General features: G+C 35.7%; 1 protein-coding gene and 1 long non-coding RNA gene across 2 annotated transcripts in view; one reads left to right on the top strand and one right to left on the bottom strand.

Annotated features, from left to right (window-relative positions):
- The window catches only part of LOC139134875 (uncharacterized), a 64,897-nt gene that overhangs the window by 13,534 nt on the left and 36,277 nt on the right, over positions 1-15,086 (bottom strand). The window contains exons 9-12 of the mRNA XM_070701953.1: positions 13,165-13,356; positions 10,141-10,326; positions 7,418-7,597; positions 676-856 (exon numbers count right to left, since the gene is read on the bottom strand). Coding sequence (XP_070558054.1) covers positions 676-856; positions 7,418-7,597; positions 10,141-10,326; positions 13,165-13,356 — 739 coding nt within the window. The remainder of the gene's footprint in view (positions 1-675; positions 857-7,417; positions 7,598-10,140; positions 10,327-13,164; positions 13,357-15,086) is intronic.
- Positions 2,759-5,362, top strand: LOC139134876 (uncharacterized). Its single transcript, XR_011552893.1, has 2 exons — positions 2,759-4,758; positions 5,174-5,362. It is a non-coding gene; the product is annotated as an uncharacterized lncRNA (long non-coding RNA).

Raw genomic sequence — 15,086 nt, 5'->3', positions numbered from 1 at the left:
CCATCTGGCATAACTTCATTGAAAAGTGCACAATGTGTACCTATGGATATTCTCAATGGTACTGTACCTGTCCACATGCACTGAGAGTATGTAATCTTTTACAGTTGCATCAACTGCACAGTTTACTTTATAACTGTTAAAATAGTTCCAGGAAGCTGACTCCAGACATGTTTTGAAAACACTCAGAATGTAGTCTGGCAACCTAATTAATGTTTGCAAACCTACAAATTATGTAAAGTCTGGGTAACCAGAGTGATATGCTACAAGTTTTATGGATTGCTTAATGTTTTACCGTGCCACAGTACCTATATACTATACTGAACACTAGAGAAAACAATTCTTTTCTGAACAACTTATTGTGGAATAATTAGAGGATGACTTACTTGTTCATCATAAGACAATGCTACACCACAGATTAAGAAATTACAAACTTACAGGGATGAAGAAAATAGTCAGCAGCCAGCAAAACAACTGGCTGTCAGCTAATATTTGCTGGCAGTGAAAATTTAGTTTTAGTAAAAATTCAGGACACTTTGCACAAACTTAATGTGTATGTACACTACTTGTAACCGCCTATACTTTTATTTTTGCCGCCTGTAACCAACATCCCTGACTCAGCATTGACGGAAGAAAATTTGAAATTTGCTTTGGAGGTTGTCATGCATATTAACTTACCTGTTAGGGGAAGCAGTAGGTCTAATCTAAGTTCCCAGGCAGTAAGTCCATTATCTCCTCTTAGTAGAATCTTGCCCGAGTCCAATGCATGTAGACAATCTAGCAATGGCACTTCTAAGGTCGTGTCAAGGTCATTATCATCACCAGTGGTAAAGTAATATGCGCATGCCTTGATATATACCTGAAAGAAGTTGACAAAAAAATAATAGGCTTTAATAATATGATATTAAAACAGGATCATTTTTCACAATTTTGCCAGTGGCCTTAATTGCAACAGTGACAATTGTTATTTAGGTAACATTGTCACTTTTCTTTTTGTGAAAAGATAATTCAGTTTGTCATGTGTTTTTATCTTCACACTCTATATCAATAGCAATCAATATAGAGCCATTAAGCCAAGTGTACAGATAATTTTCCACAGGCAGATCTTAACTTTTCCATGGTTCTGCACTTGAAAACAATAATGTAACACTGTACATACATGTACCAAATGAAATTTTCAGAACATAGTTATTGCCGTCTGAATCCACTTTCTCATAAAAATTGCATGTATTTACAATGTATGTTTACAAACGGTTGTGGCTGGGTGTCATTGATATTTGTTAGAGCCCTATGACTCACTGTAAGACAATTCCCTTGGCAGTTTTATTTGATTTATATTTTAGTTTCTCAGTGTACTCCGCAGGTTTGTTGTTAAAGGTACATGTATGCAACAGCCTGTTATAATTAAATAGGCTGACAACTTTAAACCTTCCAATACATTCCAAAAATCTAAAAACATAAATATGTAAGTTTGAAAATTATTGAAATATATTGATCTCAATTTTGAAGTACATTGACATAACTAAAAAAAATACAGTTACACTGCATGTATATCAATGTAACAAAAATATGCATCTGATAAGGCTGTATAGACAAGCAACATATTCATTTACATTTGCAGCAGTCAGTTTGCCAGTTTTTAACCTAAACTTTGCGTAAAACAGACACTAGTACTGATAATATTATTATTTCCGATAATATTTGTTACTTTCTAAAGATATTCGGGCATTTTTAACTGATGACCTTTCAATCTGAACATCTGTGCCAGCTAGTGCCTATAAATCTTTTAAGCAAATAATTGAACGATAAATGATACAGCTCAACCACATTGAGTATGCATTGATGCTGGTATACAATACCAGTTCTAAAAATTCTTTTCTTTTGATGCAGAAAGGAGTTCCTCCAGCGATCCCTACACTACATGTGCCCATACACAAATTGTACTCATATAAAGTAGAACTTCCAAATTGCCTCAATGTTGGAATACAGGAAAGGAATATGATATCTCTAATTGTATCAATGAGGGATTTGCCTTCACGGAGAGCAGTCAGTGTTCCATACTGACCTGTAAATAATAGATGTGACAATCTGAGATGCCCTTTCAAGAATGAGTTGTCCTGTTTGCTTACACATATGCCCACACAAAATGGAAATCCATTATACTAGCTACAAGCAGTATGAACACTCAGCTAACATCAGATTACTTGTACACGATATACACTGAAGTTCCAAAGTGAAGTGCATATTATGAGGCACAATTTCTTTATTTGTATCAGCTTACCCAGTACAGGCAATGCAAATGCAATTATGCAGGACTGAGAAATGATTATATTTTCTCCATTACAAGGCCAGTCTAAGGCAGTGGTTTAATTAAGATAAAGAAACACCGTTGTCTATTAAGAAATTGACAGATCTAACATGTATGGCTGCATGGTTTGGTTGCAGACATGACTGTACCAGTTTTTCCTCTGACCTATTTATTGTTCCTAATTTAATATTGATCAGCTGATATTTAGTTTCAAAAAGTTTATTCATCCAACGATGTACTTGGAAAATATTTGTACTGTAGGAATTGACGGATGTGCAGTTGACTCATACTCATCAGTACCATCTAATAAGTGAAGAGTGACATAACAGTGTTCAACAATACACAATGCAATGAATATCAATGAGAATTGTTAACATATGCATCTCCAAAGATAAGACTCAATAATGAGGTAATACATCACAGATCATGCACAGATCACTCAGTGTCATGCATACCCTTACGATTTATGTCAGCTTGGGCCAAGTTTGTACAACATTGCTGTAAGCTTGCTGCAATCTTGAAAGCCCAGCTGGTAACTTGTATCAAGGTTGGGCAAGCTTGGAAAGTATTCGAACTAAAATTAATACACTTGTACCAACTTTCGTTCAAATTGCATACACGGTTGGTAGATACAATTTTCTTACAAGGTTTAGTTTTCCATACTTCGTTCAGTGAAGGTTGTATGATGCAATCTTCTTACAAAGTCAACATTTATGATTTTGTACCTCCTGTTCTCTGTGACTCATGTCCAGTGTGCAATTGATCCGATGCACACCCAATGAACATGTCATTTTACGCGGTATGAACCTACATCCATTTAAACTACTGTACGAACTCTCACAACAGCTGCACGGACAGTTGCTGTCGCAGGGAAAGACTTGAGCACTATCATTACTTATTCAAAAACAATGATTTTGCCAGACTCGATAGGTTTTTCATTCATCACAGCAGGATTACAGACAAACACATTCACTGACTTCACTCACAAGATTACAAAATGTGAGTAAATTTTCCAAGTGAACAATGTTATCTTTCATTTATTTTCCACAACTGACAATCCAAAATTTTAAACGACAAGAACTGGTGGAAAATAGACAGCCTTTCACTTGTGGTTGTGCACAATTCAGCTGATTAAAAGCATCAGTTTTTCTAGTATATACCTTGGCAATCACCTAAGTTTCTTTTAATGCCCAAAGACATGAGGCAAGTCTAAGCTGAGAGTTAAGTTTCGAGCTTACAAGTACGTACACAAGATTTGAGAGTCTCTGTAAAAATCAAGCAAACTTTTAATATAGTCGACGATCGTGTTTTGTAAATCGTGGTTGGATCAACAGCTGAATTTTCAAGAAAATAAAACCAATTGTTCAACAGGAATTTGTATGTTTTTATAGAAGATTCAAACCTTACATTTTCAGTGAATTATATGAAAGGGAGAGAGTGCTGTGTTACGGACGCAATCCGTACACCTCTTTCAAAACAAGCAACAGGTCGTAGCCTTATTGTTGCTGCAAATTTGTACCATAAAAATGTCAACAGAACAGGACTTTTCATGGTTGAAACGTACATAAATGTCAATGCTTTATTGCTTTCAATGTTTGATATGCATGGAGGTAGAAAGAAAGATACATCAATTCAAGCACAGTCCCTCAGCTAAAGAATGCACAGCATACGTATAAGCTTACAGTCTGTGTCACTTGATCATCGATGCTGCCAACAAAATCTCACCTTCAGAAGACGTGGATTGAGGTTACGGCTTTTGCTCATGTTTTATGCATCAGAGCTATATTGCACTCCATCCTAAGCTGACTAGCTGTACGAATATCCAATACGCTAGCTACTTTGCCAAAGCGTGAGCCGAAGCCGGCTGGAAGCAGCCGACTTGTTTACTCTGAGGTCACCAGCTGATCACGATTTACCAGTTAAGTTCGCGCATTGATATTTAATCTTCGTGCTGAAAGAACACACTCTTTTGAGTATTTCCAATCATTAGTATATGATTATTTTCATAATTAAATAAAATAAATTACTATTTTGAGTTTGAAATGTACTGGATATGGGTCGATAGAAAGTCAAAATCCGACGTTCAAAAGCGGGACTACGTTATCCATCGCGTAATGATTTATTGATCTCACTTCCGTGAAAGTCACAAGGCTCGAACGGCGCGAAGTAAGATTTCTCTACCGTCGACTTGGTATTTGTGATCAGGGGTCATCTGGCGGAAAGTTTCGCGATCTTTGTATGGAATCACTAGCCGAATGACATCAAACTTTCGCAGAAATGTGTATAGAGTACCAGGGACAGACAGAATTCTAAATTTGTGAACGCGAAAAGAAGTTAAAGATGCCGACTATATTTTCCCAGTAACTTGTACCGATGCGATGTGCTGTGCGTGCAGCACGGGCAGACCTGAAGCCGGGAACCGTCTAGCGTCAGCGAGCCGTTCACAAATACAGGTAAGTCGATATAGCCGCATGGAGCTAGAACCTGATAACGTACATTTATACCTTGCATTGCCATTAAATTACTTATTCTGCAACCTTGGTATCGCTCTATTTAAACACAGATAAGTTTCGTCGAGTAATGATTCGTACGGAAATACGGAATTCACTTTCAATTCACAACGATGCTAGAAAATGGTTACTAAATGGAAAATAATTGCGAGATTTTTACAGACCATTTGTCACCGCTGTCCGTTTTACATGTAAATATTATCAATATATGATTATAAATGTTTATGCTGTTGGTTTCTATGCTTTTCAAGTAACTATTGTCTCATTTTCAACTAATAATTTTTATTGATTTCATTCATCAAATTGCGGTCAAACAGTAAAGACGTACACTCTTCCCTCAACCATTTGTATTTTTCAGAATTCGTTGCTGTGGTACTGCAGTGTAAATGGACGAGAAATTCAGAAAACAGAAGCTAAATCACTGCCTTTGACAGTCATGTAAATTTCACATGAACCTTCTCAAGTCAAAGCTTTATGAAGACATTTATGTCGCATGAAAAAACATTGGCATATACGGTAAAATAAATCGTACCCTAAATTAACTTAACCTTTTGTTTCTCTGTTTTATTTTTTTTACTGTTTCTTAGTATTTCAGAAATACATCTGCGCCGATTTACAGTCTGCAATTATGTTATTAGTCATGTTTAGACAGCTGATTTCACTACTCGGTGTACATATCTGAACTTTCAAAATGTTGAAAGTGTGGTACAACTACAAATTCACAAATTTTGCTGTCACTAAAGTGTGTTGTTTCTTTGGTTTCAGTATCTACAATATATTTAGTTTTCTATTTAACTGTTTGGAAATATTTTTCCTTGTAAATTGGTAAATGCATTTATTCGAGAGCTCACTGCTCAGGGTTTATGCCAACTTTTACAGGAATTTTGGCAGGATAAAATGCACAAAAGTATGAGCAGTAAACCCATCAGAAAGACAGGGTAGGTAAAACGAAGTCTCCATGGCAACATACTGATAAAAGTACAACCAGCAAGGAATGATGGGAGAACTACAACTTTGGCACAACCTTTGAGGCTTGAAAATGAGGAGTTAATATGGAGCATACAAAGTTTAAATGCACAACTTTGTTAAACCTTGTTACAAGTGTGCAATACTAAACTTTCAACCAAGCTTTTAACAGTTTCATTTTAAGCTTGGCTGGCAAGCTTGCCAGACAAAGCTCCCACAAGCTTTGACTGAGTTTAAAGCCTTTTTTATCTCCAACCTTGGTTGCAAGATTGGACACGAACCTTGAGCCAAGTTTGCCCCAAACTGATATAAATCGTAAGGGTCGTGCATATTTTCCCATAATCAGAAATTTTTACCACCTGTAGTTTCAGTCAGTGAAACATAGTTTACATACATCTACAGCATGTTGAAGGAAACTTAAAGACCTTATTTACATAAAAATATCTTATTTACACATAACATGTGAAATTGTGCATTTTTTATGTCAAAAGGAAGACCTTTACTTATTAGTACACATTGTTGTCAAAAAAGTCAATACACCTGGATTGCCACACATATTACCCACAACAAGGTTCAGTACTATTATTTTCTCAATGAAACATATTGGTTTTCTATGAACTCTGTATGCAAGTATGTTTGTTTCAAATGATCCAACTGGCTGCATTGAAGTGTATGAACAACGAATTTGCATACTGATGAAATACATAAATCGTCAATTATGTAGTATGGTAGTACAGTTGTTAAATGTACCAGTTATATCTATTACCTCGAGAAGTGGAAACTACTTGTTTCACTACAAGTGGAAACTTTGAGCATATGAATTATCATACCATTAAACCTGGACTGATTATTATTTGTTCAGAGCCTTTTCAAATGGAATTGGGAAAAAGTAAATTAGTTTGCTAAAGAAGATGATTGTTTGAATTGAGTCCCTGGCCATGTTATTTTGATTGATACTAATAAAATGTTAGGTGGGTTGTTCACACAATTTGCATCTTAATCAAAGTTTGCAATTATTTTTGATCTATTCAAATCTCGAAGTAATCACTTTATTTTCCCAAATCCTTGTTGCTTATGTAAGGTACTATGAATGACAAAAATGCCAATTTAGTACTAACATTTACTTTATCATGAACTTACATATTGGAGTTGACCACTTTTGAATAGTTTACAATGCCACCATTGCTACCATTGATCATGGTCATTGATTGAGAAGCAAACCACAATTGACAGTCATTTACTGTGTAATTGCATTGGGTAAGGGGATCACATTAAGTGACATTAATCTCAATAGTTGAACTTGCCTACAAGGGCTTCAACAGTTAATTTAATTAGTACAAGAAATTAATCAACCCTTCCCTTGCAAACATTATTGAACTTGTTACAACTGCACACATTAAAAAGAAAGTGTTATTGTGTAGCTATTTTAGTATTCAAACAGATTTCACCTAGTGTCACCTCATTATATTCTCTTGACTTTATTCTGTCAAACATGTGTACAGAAGACTTTTAATTAACAATGTTACAAATATTTGCACGGGGAAAAATCTATGGAAATTAGTTTTTTCACGAAGAACCATGAACCCAATATTTGCGATAGACGTATACTACTTGTATCCACAGTATAGAAACATACCTTTATGAATAGACCCTGCCAATCTGACAGATAGGCTTCAAGGGCATACAGAAATCTTGCCAAGGTGACCCAGATGACCTCGGTAGCCTTTTGCTCGCCTTCCTCATCCACCGTGATGCGTCCTTGCAGAGTCAGCGAATGGCTTGAATCACTGCTCTCATGTGCAATATTCACATAGACCTAGGGATTGCAAAACAAACATCTGGAATTTTGAAATAGCCTCAGTATTGCAACACATTATGATTTTTGGTTACTTTTAAATTTAATGAGTGCATAGTATCCCTGACATGTTCAGTTACTTTTTTGTGCACTAATTTTTACAATCGATTAAACATGCACTGGTATTCCGGGAGAGGTTGAGGTGTTGTAAAATAAAAACAAACTACCCTACATTCAAAGTATGGAAATTATACTGCTAATCATTCATCTAAATTATGCAATATACATTCTTATTATACATCTACCATCGAGAACAATAGAATTTAGCGTGCGCTAAAAAAGCCGTACGGAACTCGCGCCGTTCCGTACGGCACGGTTTCAGGCACCCCCATTCCCGTGCGGCTGTATCTGCGCGTTCCTGATGAACGGTTTCAAGGGACCCCTTGGACAAGTGCCAGAACAAGTCTCTCGCGCGCGCTCTGTACGTACGTATGTGTAGTGCACACACTCCAAAACTTGCAGAAGCGCGTCCGAAGTAGCGTTCCACACTGGCGCGATAAAATCGGAAGAAAAATTGTTGACATTGCACGAAAACGGTCACTACTCCAACATTTTGATGCCCCGATCAGGAATGTAAGATGTATAATAATAAGGTTATTACGAAAATACCGCAAAGGATGCACTCGGACATTGGCGCCTCGCGTCGGGCAATACACTGCGCCAATGTCCTTGTGCATCCTTTGCGGTATTTTCGTAATAACCTCATATTAACTATTTTCAGAACACACTGGATAGTAAAGGTATGGGACTGTGGTACAGTGAACTTCAACTGAACGGTTTATAAGCCTAATCTACATCTGTCTATTCCACATGCAAACATATCAGCTGACAAAGAAACAAATATGACACCATTATTGGTACCTAAACTAATACAATTCTTAATCTCAAAGGTTACATGTAATCTCAAATTGATAAAAAACAATCCAGAAATTGTTTCTCCATTTAGATGGAAATCACACTGTACTAATGATTGAAAATGCTTGTGCAATATGTATTACTTTGAAAACTAATTTGCAAATCTTTGTCAGGCATGAATGGTGCAGCAAATTGATGTGAACACAGTTCTTGCAAGAGAGGAAAAGCCTATGCCTCATAAAAATTTGCTAGTTCTCGTAAACTCTATCAATCGATATGATGAAATGATGTACACCAGGGTTCCCTGTGGAGTGCAGTTGATGCCGATGTAATGGAACACTCTAACCCCTGTAACCCATGGCCATAACTGCAACTTGAGAACCAAAGTAGAACTTCCTTGTCACAAATTTACTTCATCTATTATATAAATAAGTCTTTGAAACAACAATGAAAATGTCTGAAACATTTAGGCCACAAGAAACTGACCATCAACTCAAGTATTCGGACAAATAATCAGAGTTGCACTTCACATTTGAGAGACTGCAAAAGCTTCAAAAGCATCTCCTAAGCACCTACCCGTGCACTGAACATGAATGTGTAGGTGAGCTAGACTTTTTTTATACTTTTTAGTTTTTATTACAATTAAGGGGAAAAAAAGCAGAGAAAAAACACATCACAAAAGAAAAGGAAGAACAAACACAAGAAAGACAGTAGTGTATGAATCTAAACATTACAATTGGCCCAAAGGAGCCCACTTTGCTTCAAACTTCTTGTTGGTGAGAAATTTTTGTTCTATGGACATTACTTCTTTCACTTTTTGGACAAAGAAATTAAAGTTAACTTAGTATTGGTATATCTAGGTGCACTAGACTTTGAAATTCCAAAGATGATACCACATTCACACAAAGTTTTGAAAGTAAATTTGTCAGAGTGTAAAATATGTCTGTATTAAAGTAATCTCACACTACATGTCAGTTGGTATTATTAATATACATTGCTATATCATAGACCATCTAATTATACTTCATAGACCATCTAATTAATGGCCACTCAGTAACTTTGCATTACTTTATCTAAAATTTGACATTTTGGAAATATCAGTAGCACTTTTTTCAAAACCTCTCTCTGAATGAATTTCACTAATTACGGAAAATGTTATCATCTTTATTTAACTGTTAGGGACGAGATACAAATAACATTCCAGGGAATAAAGTTGCAGAAAATATGGACAAAACTACCAATTAACAATGTCACTGAAAGATGTGCAGTAATAGCTATGTGTGCACTGAATGAAGTCTGCGCAACCGCAAAGCAATAATGCTCTGACAATTCAATAGGCAGGATTATTCAGACTTCATACAATGAATGTTAACAGAATTTAAATGGTACAACTGTATGGGGAAACAATTCAAATAATTTCAATAGAGAAACCATACTGAAGGTATTTGCAAATGAATCTCAATAAACCCAGTTTAAATTGCAATAAAAATGACCTCTCAGCAGAAATCGTTTTTTTTCAATAGACAATTGTACAAGGTTTATCCATTAGGCACGTGTTATACAATTGCACGCTTAATCGCTATAGGAAATGTCAAAGTGCTCAGTTGTTCCTTCTTTGTCTGGATTCATTTACCCATCATCACTCTTACCTGTCCAATTTTCAGTAAAACACCATTCCTCCAGTAATGTTGATAGCTTTCAGTTCGTCTAGTCTGATGTTTGCAATACGCCACCAGCCGTGTGATTAAGTCATCCACCGCTATGTGGCAGGCAAATTTGTACCTGAGCCCAATTTGCAGGTCTCCAGGGAAAGGTTTTGGTGTCCAATTCAGTTTCTACATTAAGAAAAAATGAAAAAATCACAGCTCCCTTACATCATAAGACATGATGTACAATCTATCAGATGTGTAATGGGTGGTTGGTGAAGTACTCTACTTAAAAGGGTCTGGACAGGACTAGCACAGCAATCCAACGGAATTGTTCAGAAGTGTGACAGGAGAAAACAGAAGAGAGTGAGAGTGTCCCCTGTAAATAGGTATACCTCAAGGCTGTACTTTAAATGACACACTTGCACATTCACAAGTTTGTCAAGCAAATCGCAATAATGAGACTATAACAATTTCATCTCAAAACTGTAGAAACTGATCTATACCTAGTACATGGTGCGGTGAATGTGCTGCTTGCCTCTTGAGAGATACCATGTGTTTTCTTGCAAAGAAAACGGTAAAATGCATCAATTGCAAATTGCAAACATGTAAGCCCTGATGATGCGTATCTACATTCGGACTGATTTACAGGGGATTCTTCCAAATAACCTGCGAATAATTGCCTGCAGTGAATGACTTGACAACAGATGACCTAGCTGATAAAGTCATTTGAGACGGGAAACGTGTAAATTTTCATTATCGCCAGCCGCTTAGCAGGTGACATGTGTCCACTGAGGGACTTCATATCTGCCTATGAAGTGACAATTCAATCTCCACCTACAAGTTATCTTTGTCCATTAGTCTCCTTCACACTTACTCAGCATCATCAAGGATGACGTGCCCGACATGAAAATCACTTGATCTTATTTTTCTGCTTTGAGTGACTATTCAGTACAAACTGCATGTTTTTTCCAATATTACTAATATAAATTGTTTCTAAAATTACTGTAAACAAGCAAGGAAATTATAAATCCAGGTTTTTGGTAGATTATCGATGACCAATATTTACTTTGTAGGAGAATGTAAAAACATGCTGACAAATGAAATTTAAAGTTTGCAACGGTCATGTGATTGGACTTTCTAAACTGTCCTTGTTACACTACACTACTTGATTACGTACATCACTTGCAATCTCCAGATGGTGGTTGTGTATGACAATATGACAGAACAGTAATATCCTGGCAGCCTCCCCGCGTATCATGAAAGTTGGGGATTTTTGGAATAATTCTTACCGAATGTTGATTGATAAGAGAAAATCAGTCAAGATTGTAATGGTACACTAGGTTACTAGGATCAATAATTTTTTTTCTAATTTTACATTACTCCTATGCTGAATCCTGTCCAAGTCTCAGTGTAATCTTTTTTCTCCAATTACACCATATTACACATGCAGAGAAATATCAGCTATGCAATTAAAAATTATGGCAATGTGCTCATTTCCTGAGTCCTGTACAAGTTCTGTTGAACTTTGTGATTTTAACTTGTTATCTAGCAGAGATGATTTCCAGTCAAGGAAATAAAACCTGCATTCTCATTCAATAATTAATTTGTACAGAGTAGATGGTCCACTCTTTGGTTGAAATCTGTCATTATTGCTGGTGACTCTCTGTACATTGGTGAATAAGGTTGTGTTTCAGTTGTTAAATTCCTTTTTTGTGACTCAAATTTCCTACAGTCCTGTAGCATATTTAATTAAAATTTTATTAATAAATGTTATAGAATTGAAATGTGCATGTATGAAATGTACAATTATCAGAATATTTATGAATGACTCTGGTGACAAACCAAGAATGAACAGTGTATAGATCTGATTCAGAGCTGTGGACACATTAGAGTTTGTCTGACACTGCACAGTATATTCATGTTCAATCGCACAAAATGCATCGGCCTTTTAAGAATCAGTTCATAGCAGATTTTTCTTTCCCTGGCACTGGCTTGATAATTAAATCTATAGAAAAGGAAATTGCTTTGTATAAAAATACACCTTCTACTATTGACATGAACACCAACTGCCAGAGGGGCAATCTATATCCTTTCCTCTGTGAACAAATGATAATTTGCAGTCTATTAGATTCAAATTAAATGGACCAGCTGGTGACTCTATGTATGTCGGTGAATATGGCACAATTTCAGAAATCAAGGGAAATGGATATTGAACTCAAAACAGGTTGAACTTGTACCTGTAAATTACAATTTACTTCCGCAAAACATGATAAACCTGAAATGCTTAAAAAGTATTGTTCACTTATACAAAAAAGGAAATGTGTAAGTAGCCTTATCATTTCTCTGACATTACACTATGCAGTTTACCATTTTGTAGAATTAAAGTTTGTTTTTTTTATTACGTTGCAGCGAGTCTGTTGTGATGACTTATGGCTATAACATGATTGGAACTAATTTGGGATAATTGGATCTTCATATTTTTCAAATTTCTCAAAAGTGGTAGGTGCCATATAGCTGAATGTTGCAATATTACAAATCACTCATAAAAACAAGTGTGTAACTTAAAAAGAACAGTAGATGAGCTTATATTTGTAGGTTAAAACAACCTTACTTCATCGTCCAAGCATCCCAAATTAGTTCCAATCGTGTTCTATTATAAGTTACACAGAAGAAACAAAGCAGTCCATTGATAATATATTTTTGAATATTGTTGAGCTCATTTTTCTGGTCGGTTTAATAATTACAATTAGCTAAGACCATGTAGTCAATTGTTGCATAGTCATAGCAATTAACCATCAAATGAATGTGAAGTACAATTGATGCATTCTGAAAACTGAACTGAACTGTCCTGTTCCTTGGTACAATTAAACAGAGTATGTCCACTCATATGTTGACATAATTATTCCTCGAAAGATCTAAACTGGCAGCTCGGATAAATCTACACTTTTGCTATATAGCTCACAGTAATACAGTATGAAAACACATGCATTAAGAATTGTACAGTAGTAAAAACCACTTACTCACCGGTTCATTATCCGGTAACAACTTCAACAGCGGCACACAGTACTGTATTTGAGTTGACAAGTGGGGGAAATTAGGCAGGAAAAGCTCTCCAAAGTCAGTTGTCTTTCTGTCATTTGTCCTGCACACCAGAAAACCTAGCTGTTCAAAGAGCCAAAGCAGTTCTCTCACTTGCTCCTCCTCCAGGTGATATTTCTGCGATCCAGAATGATGAGAGAGAGAATACACAATGGGTGATGTACAGTACATGCACTCAACGCAGTGATCTGTTTGAAAAATATACGCACAGGACTGACATCCGTGACAGCTGTTCCTCCTAGATGATCAAAATTGATGGGCGGAGCATAACAGGAACAGGTAGTCAGTCCTCTTGTAAATTATGCCTGGATACAGTGTGGATGCTGGATGTGTAATAATTTATGATTACAATGCTCCTAATTGCCCAAGGTACAGAATTATAATCAATGACATCACACAATCACTCAGCAACACGAATTATGCCTAGAGTAAATTAATGCTGCCTGTGACATCGCAGTTTTTTTATCATCCCCAATGGGTCAAAAATGGCCCTATATAATATACAGATTGCATACTTTCACTGGCGTTGCTATGGTCACATACACTGTAGATCACCACTTCATTTTTCTTGATGATTCAGATGTTCCTGATATGCATGAACATTTTAAAAGTCAGGATATAATAGCTAGAAGAATAGCATATTAACTGGAAGAGTTTAGTGTTGAAAAGAGGTTTTGTATCCAGGTGTTTGCCCATTTATTCATTTATTTATTATTTATTTATTCATTCATAGAAGGCATAGAGTATGCATAAACTGTGTTGTGTTTGCTGTAATATTGTCATAAATTATGAGCACATTTTTTTGGTCTCAATGAAATTTGCTCATCACTTGAATTTCTGCTATATTTTGAAATGAGGATATATGATAGTTGTCAAAGAAAGTACTTCAAGACTGGTACTGTGTTACATAATGCAATATTTAAATTGAAGGATTCTATGATACTCCATCAAAAATGTACAAAGAAAGAATATTTTGCCTGATGTCTTAAACTGCTCTTTGCTACATCTAAATCATAAAATGTACACTATACAAAATATACATGTATATTTCCATTGAACTCCACTTCAGCAAAATTTCTCTTCAACTTATGAAAGCTCTTGTGACTTGCCCACAAGCAAATTAAGCACTGCCCTCATGCGCCCATTTCTGTGACGTCACAAGTGGCATCTGTTTAATAATGTAGAAAAATGTTTTGAGAGGCTATCAAAGGTAAATAAAAAGAATATTGCGCTCAGGGGATTGCTCTCACTTGTTTACCACATGTTAATGTTATCATATAGTCCTTGAGCCATGTTCCAGTTTTTAACATTTTTCACTCTCACATTTATTATCAACAGGAAAAAGTAAAACAAACACCATTGGAACTAAATTGGGATAATTGGATAGTGAAGTAATGCCGATTTAATCTTCAAATGTAATCTCATCTGCTTTTCTTTTTACATTACACACTTGTTTTTATGAGTAATTTGTATTATTGCAACATTCAGCTATATGGCACCAAACACTTTTGAGAAATTTAGGAAATATGAAAATCCAATTATCCCAAATTAGTTCCAATTGTGTTAATAACACCGCCATTCAGCATATACACACTATTATTATTTATTGTCAAAAATAAAAAAACTTGTCTCCTAGGTGAGATATATCGTTTACATTTACTGGTATTTGAATTTAAAATAGTTGCTATATTTGATACAATGTTAAATTCTATGGGAAATCTTTAATTTTTAATTTTTCATAAATTCTACACAAAACCGTGGAAATTCAATTGCTCAAGAATGAAGCAAGACATTAGTATTCATACAAACAGCAGACTGGCAACATATTGCAAACAATTTTAAAGTCT

This window comes from Ptychodera flava, chromosome 6 (genome assembly GCF_041260155.1).
Source record: "Ptychodera flava strain L36383 chromosome 6, AS_Pfla_20210202, whole genome shotgun sequence".
In the NCBI taxonomy this organism is placed as follows: domain Eukaryota; kingdom Metazoa; phylum Hemichordata; class Enteropneusta; family Ptychoderidae; genus Ptychodera; species Ptychodera flava.
Note: the sequence above shows the minus strand (reverse complement) of the source record. Positions and strands in the feature narration are given on the sequence as shown.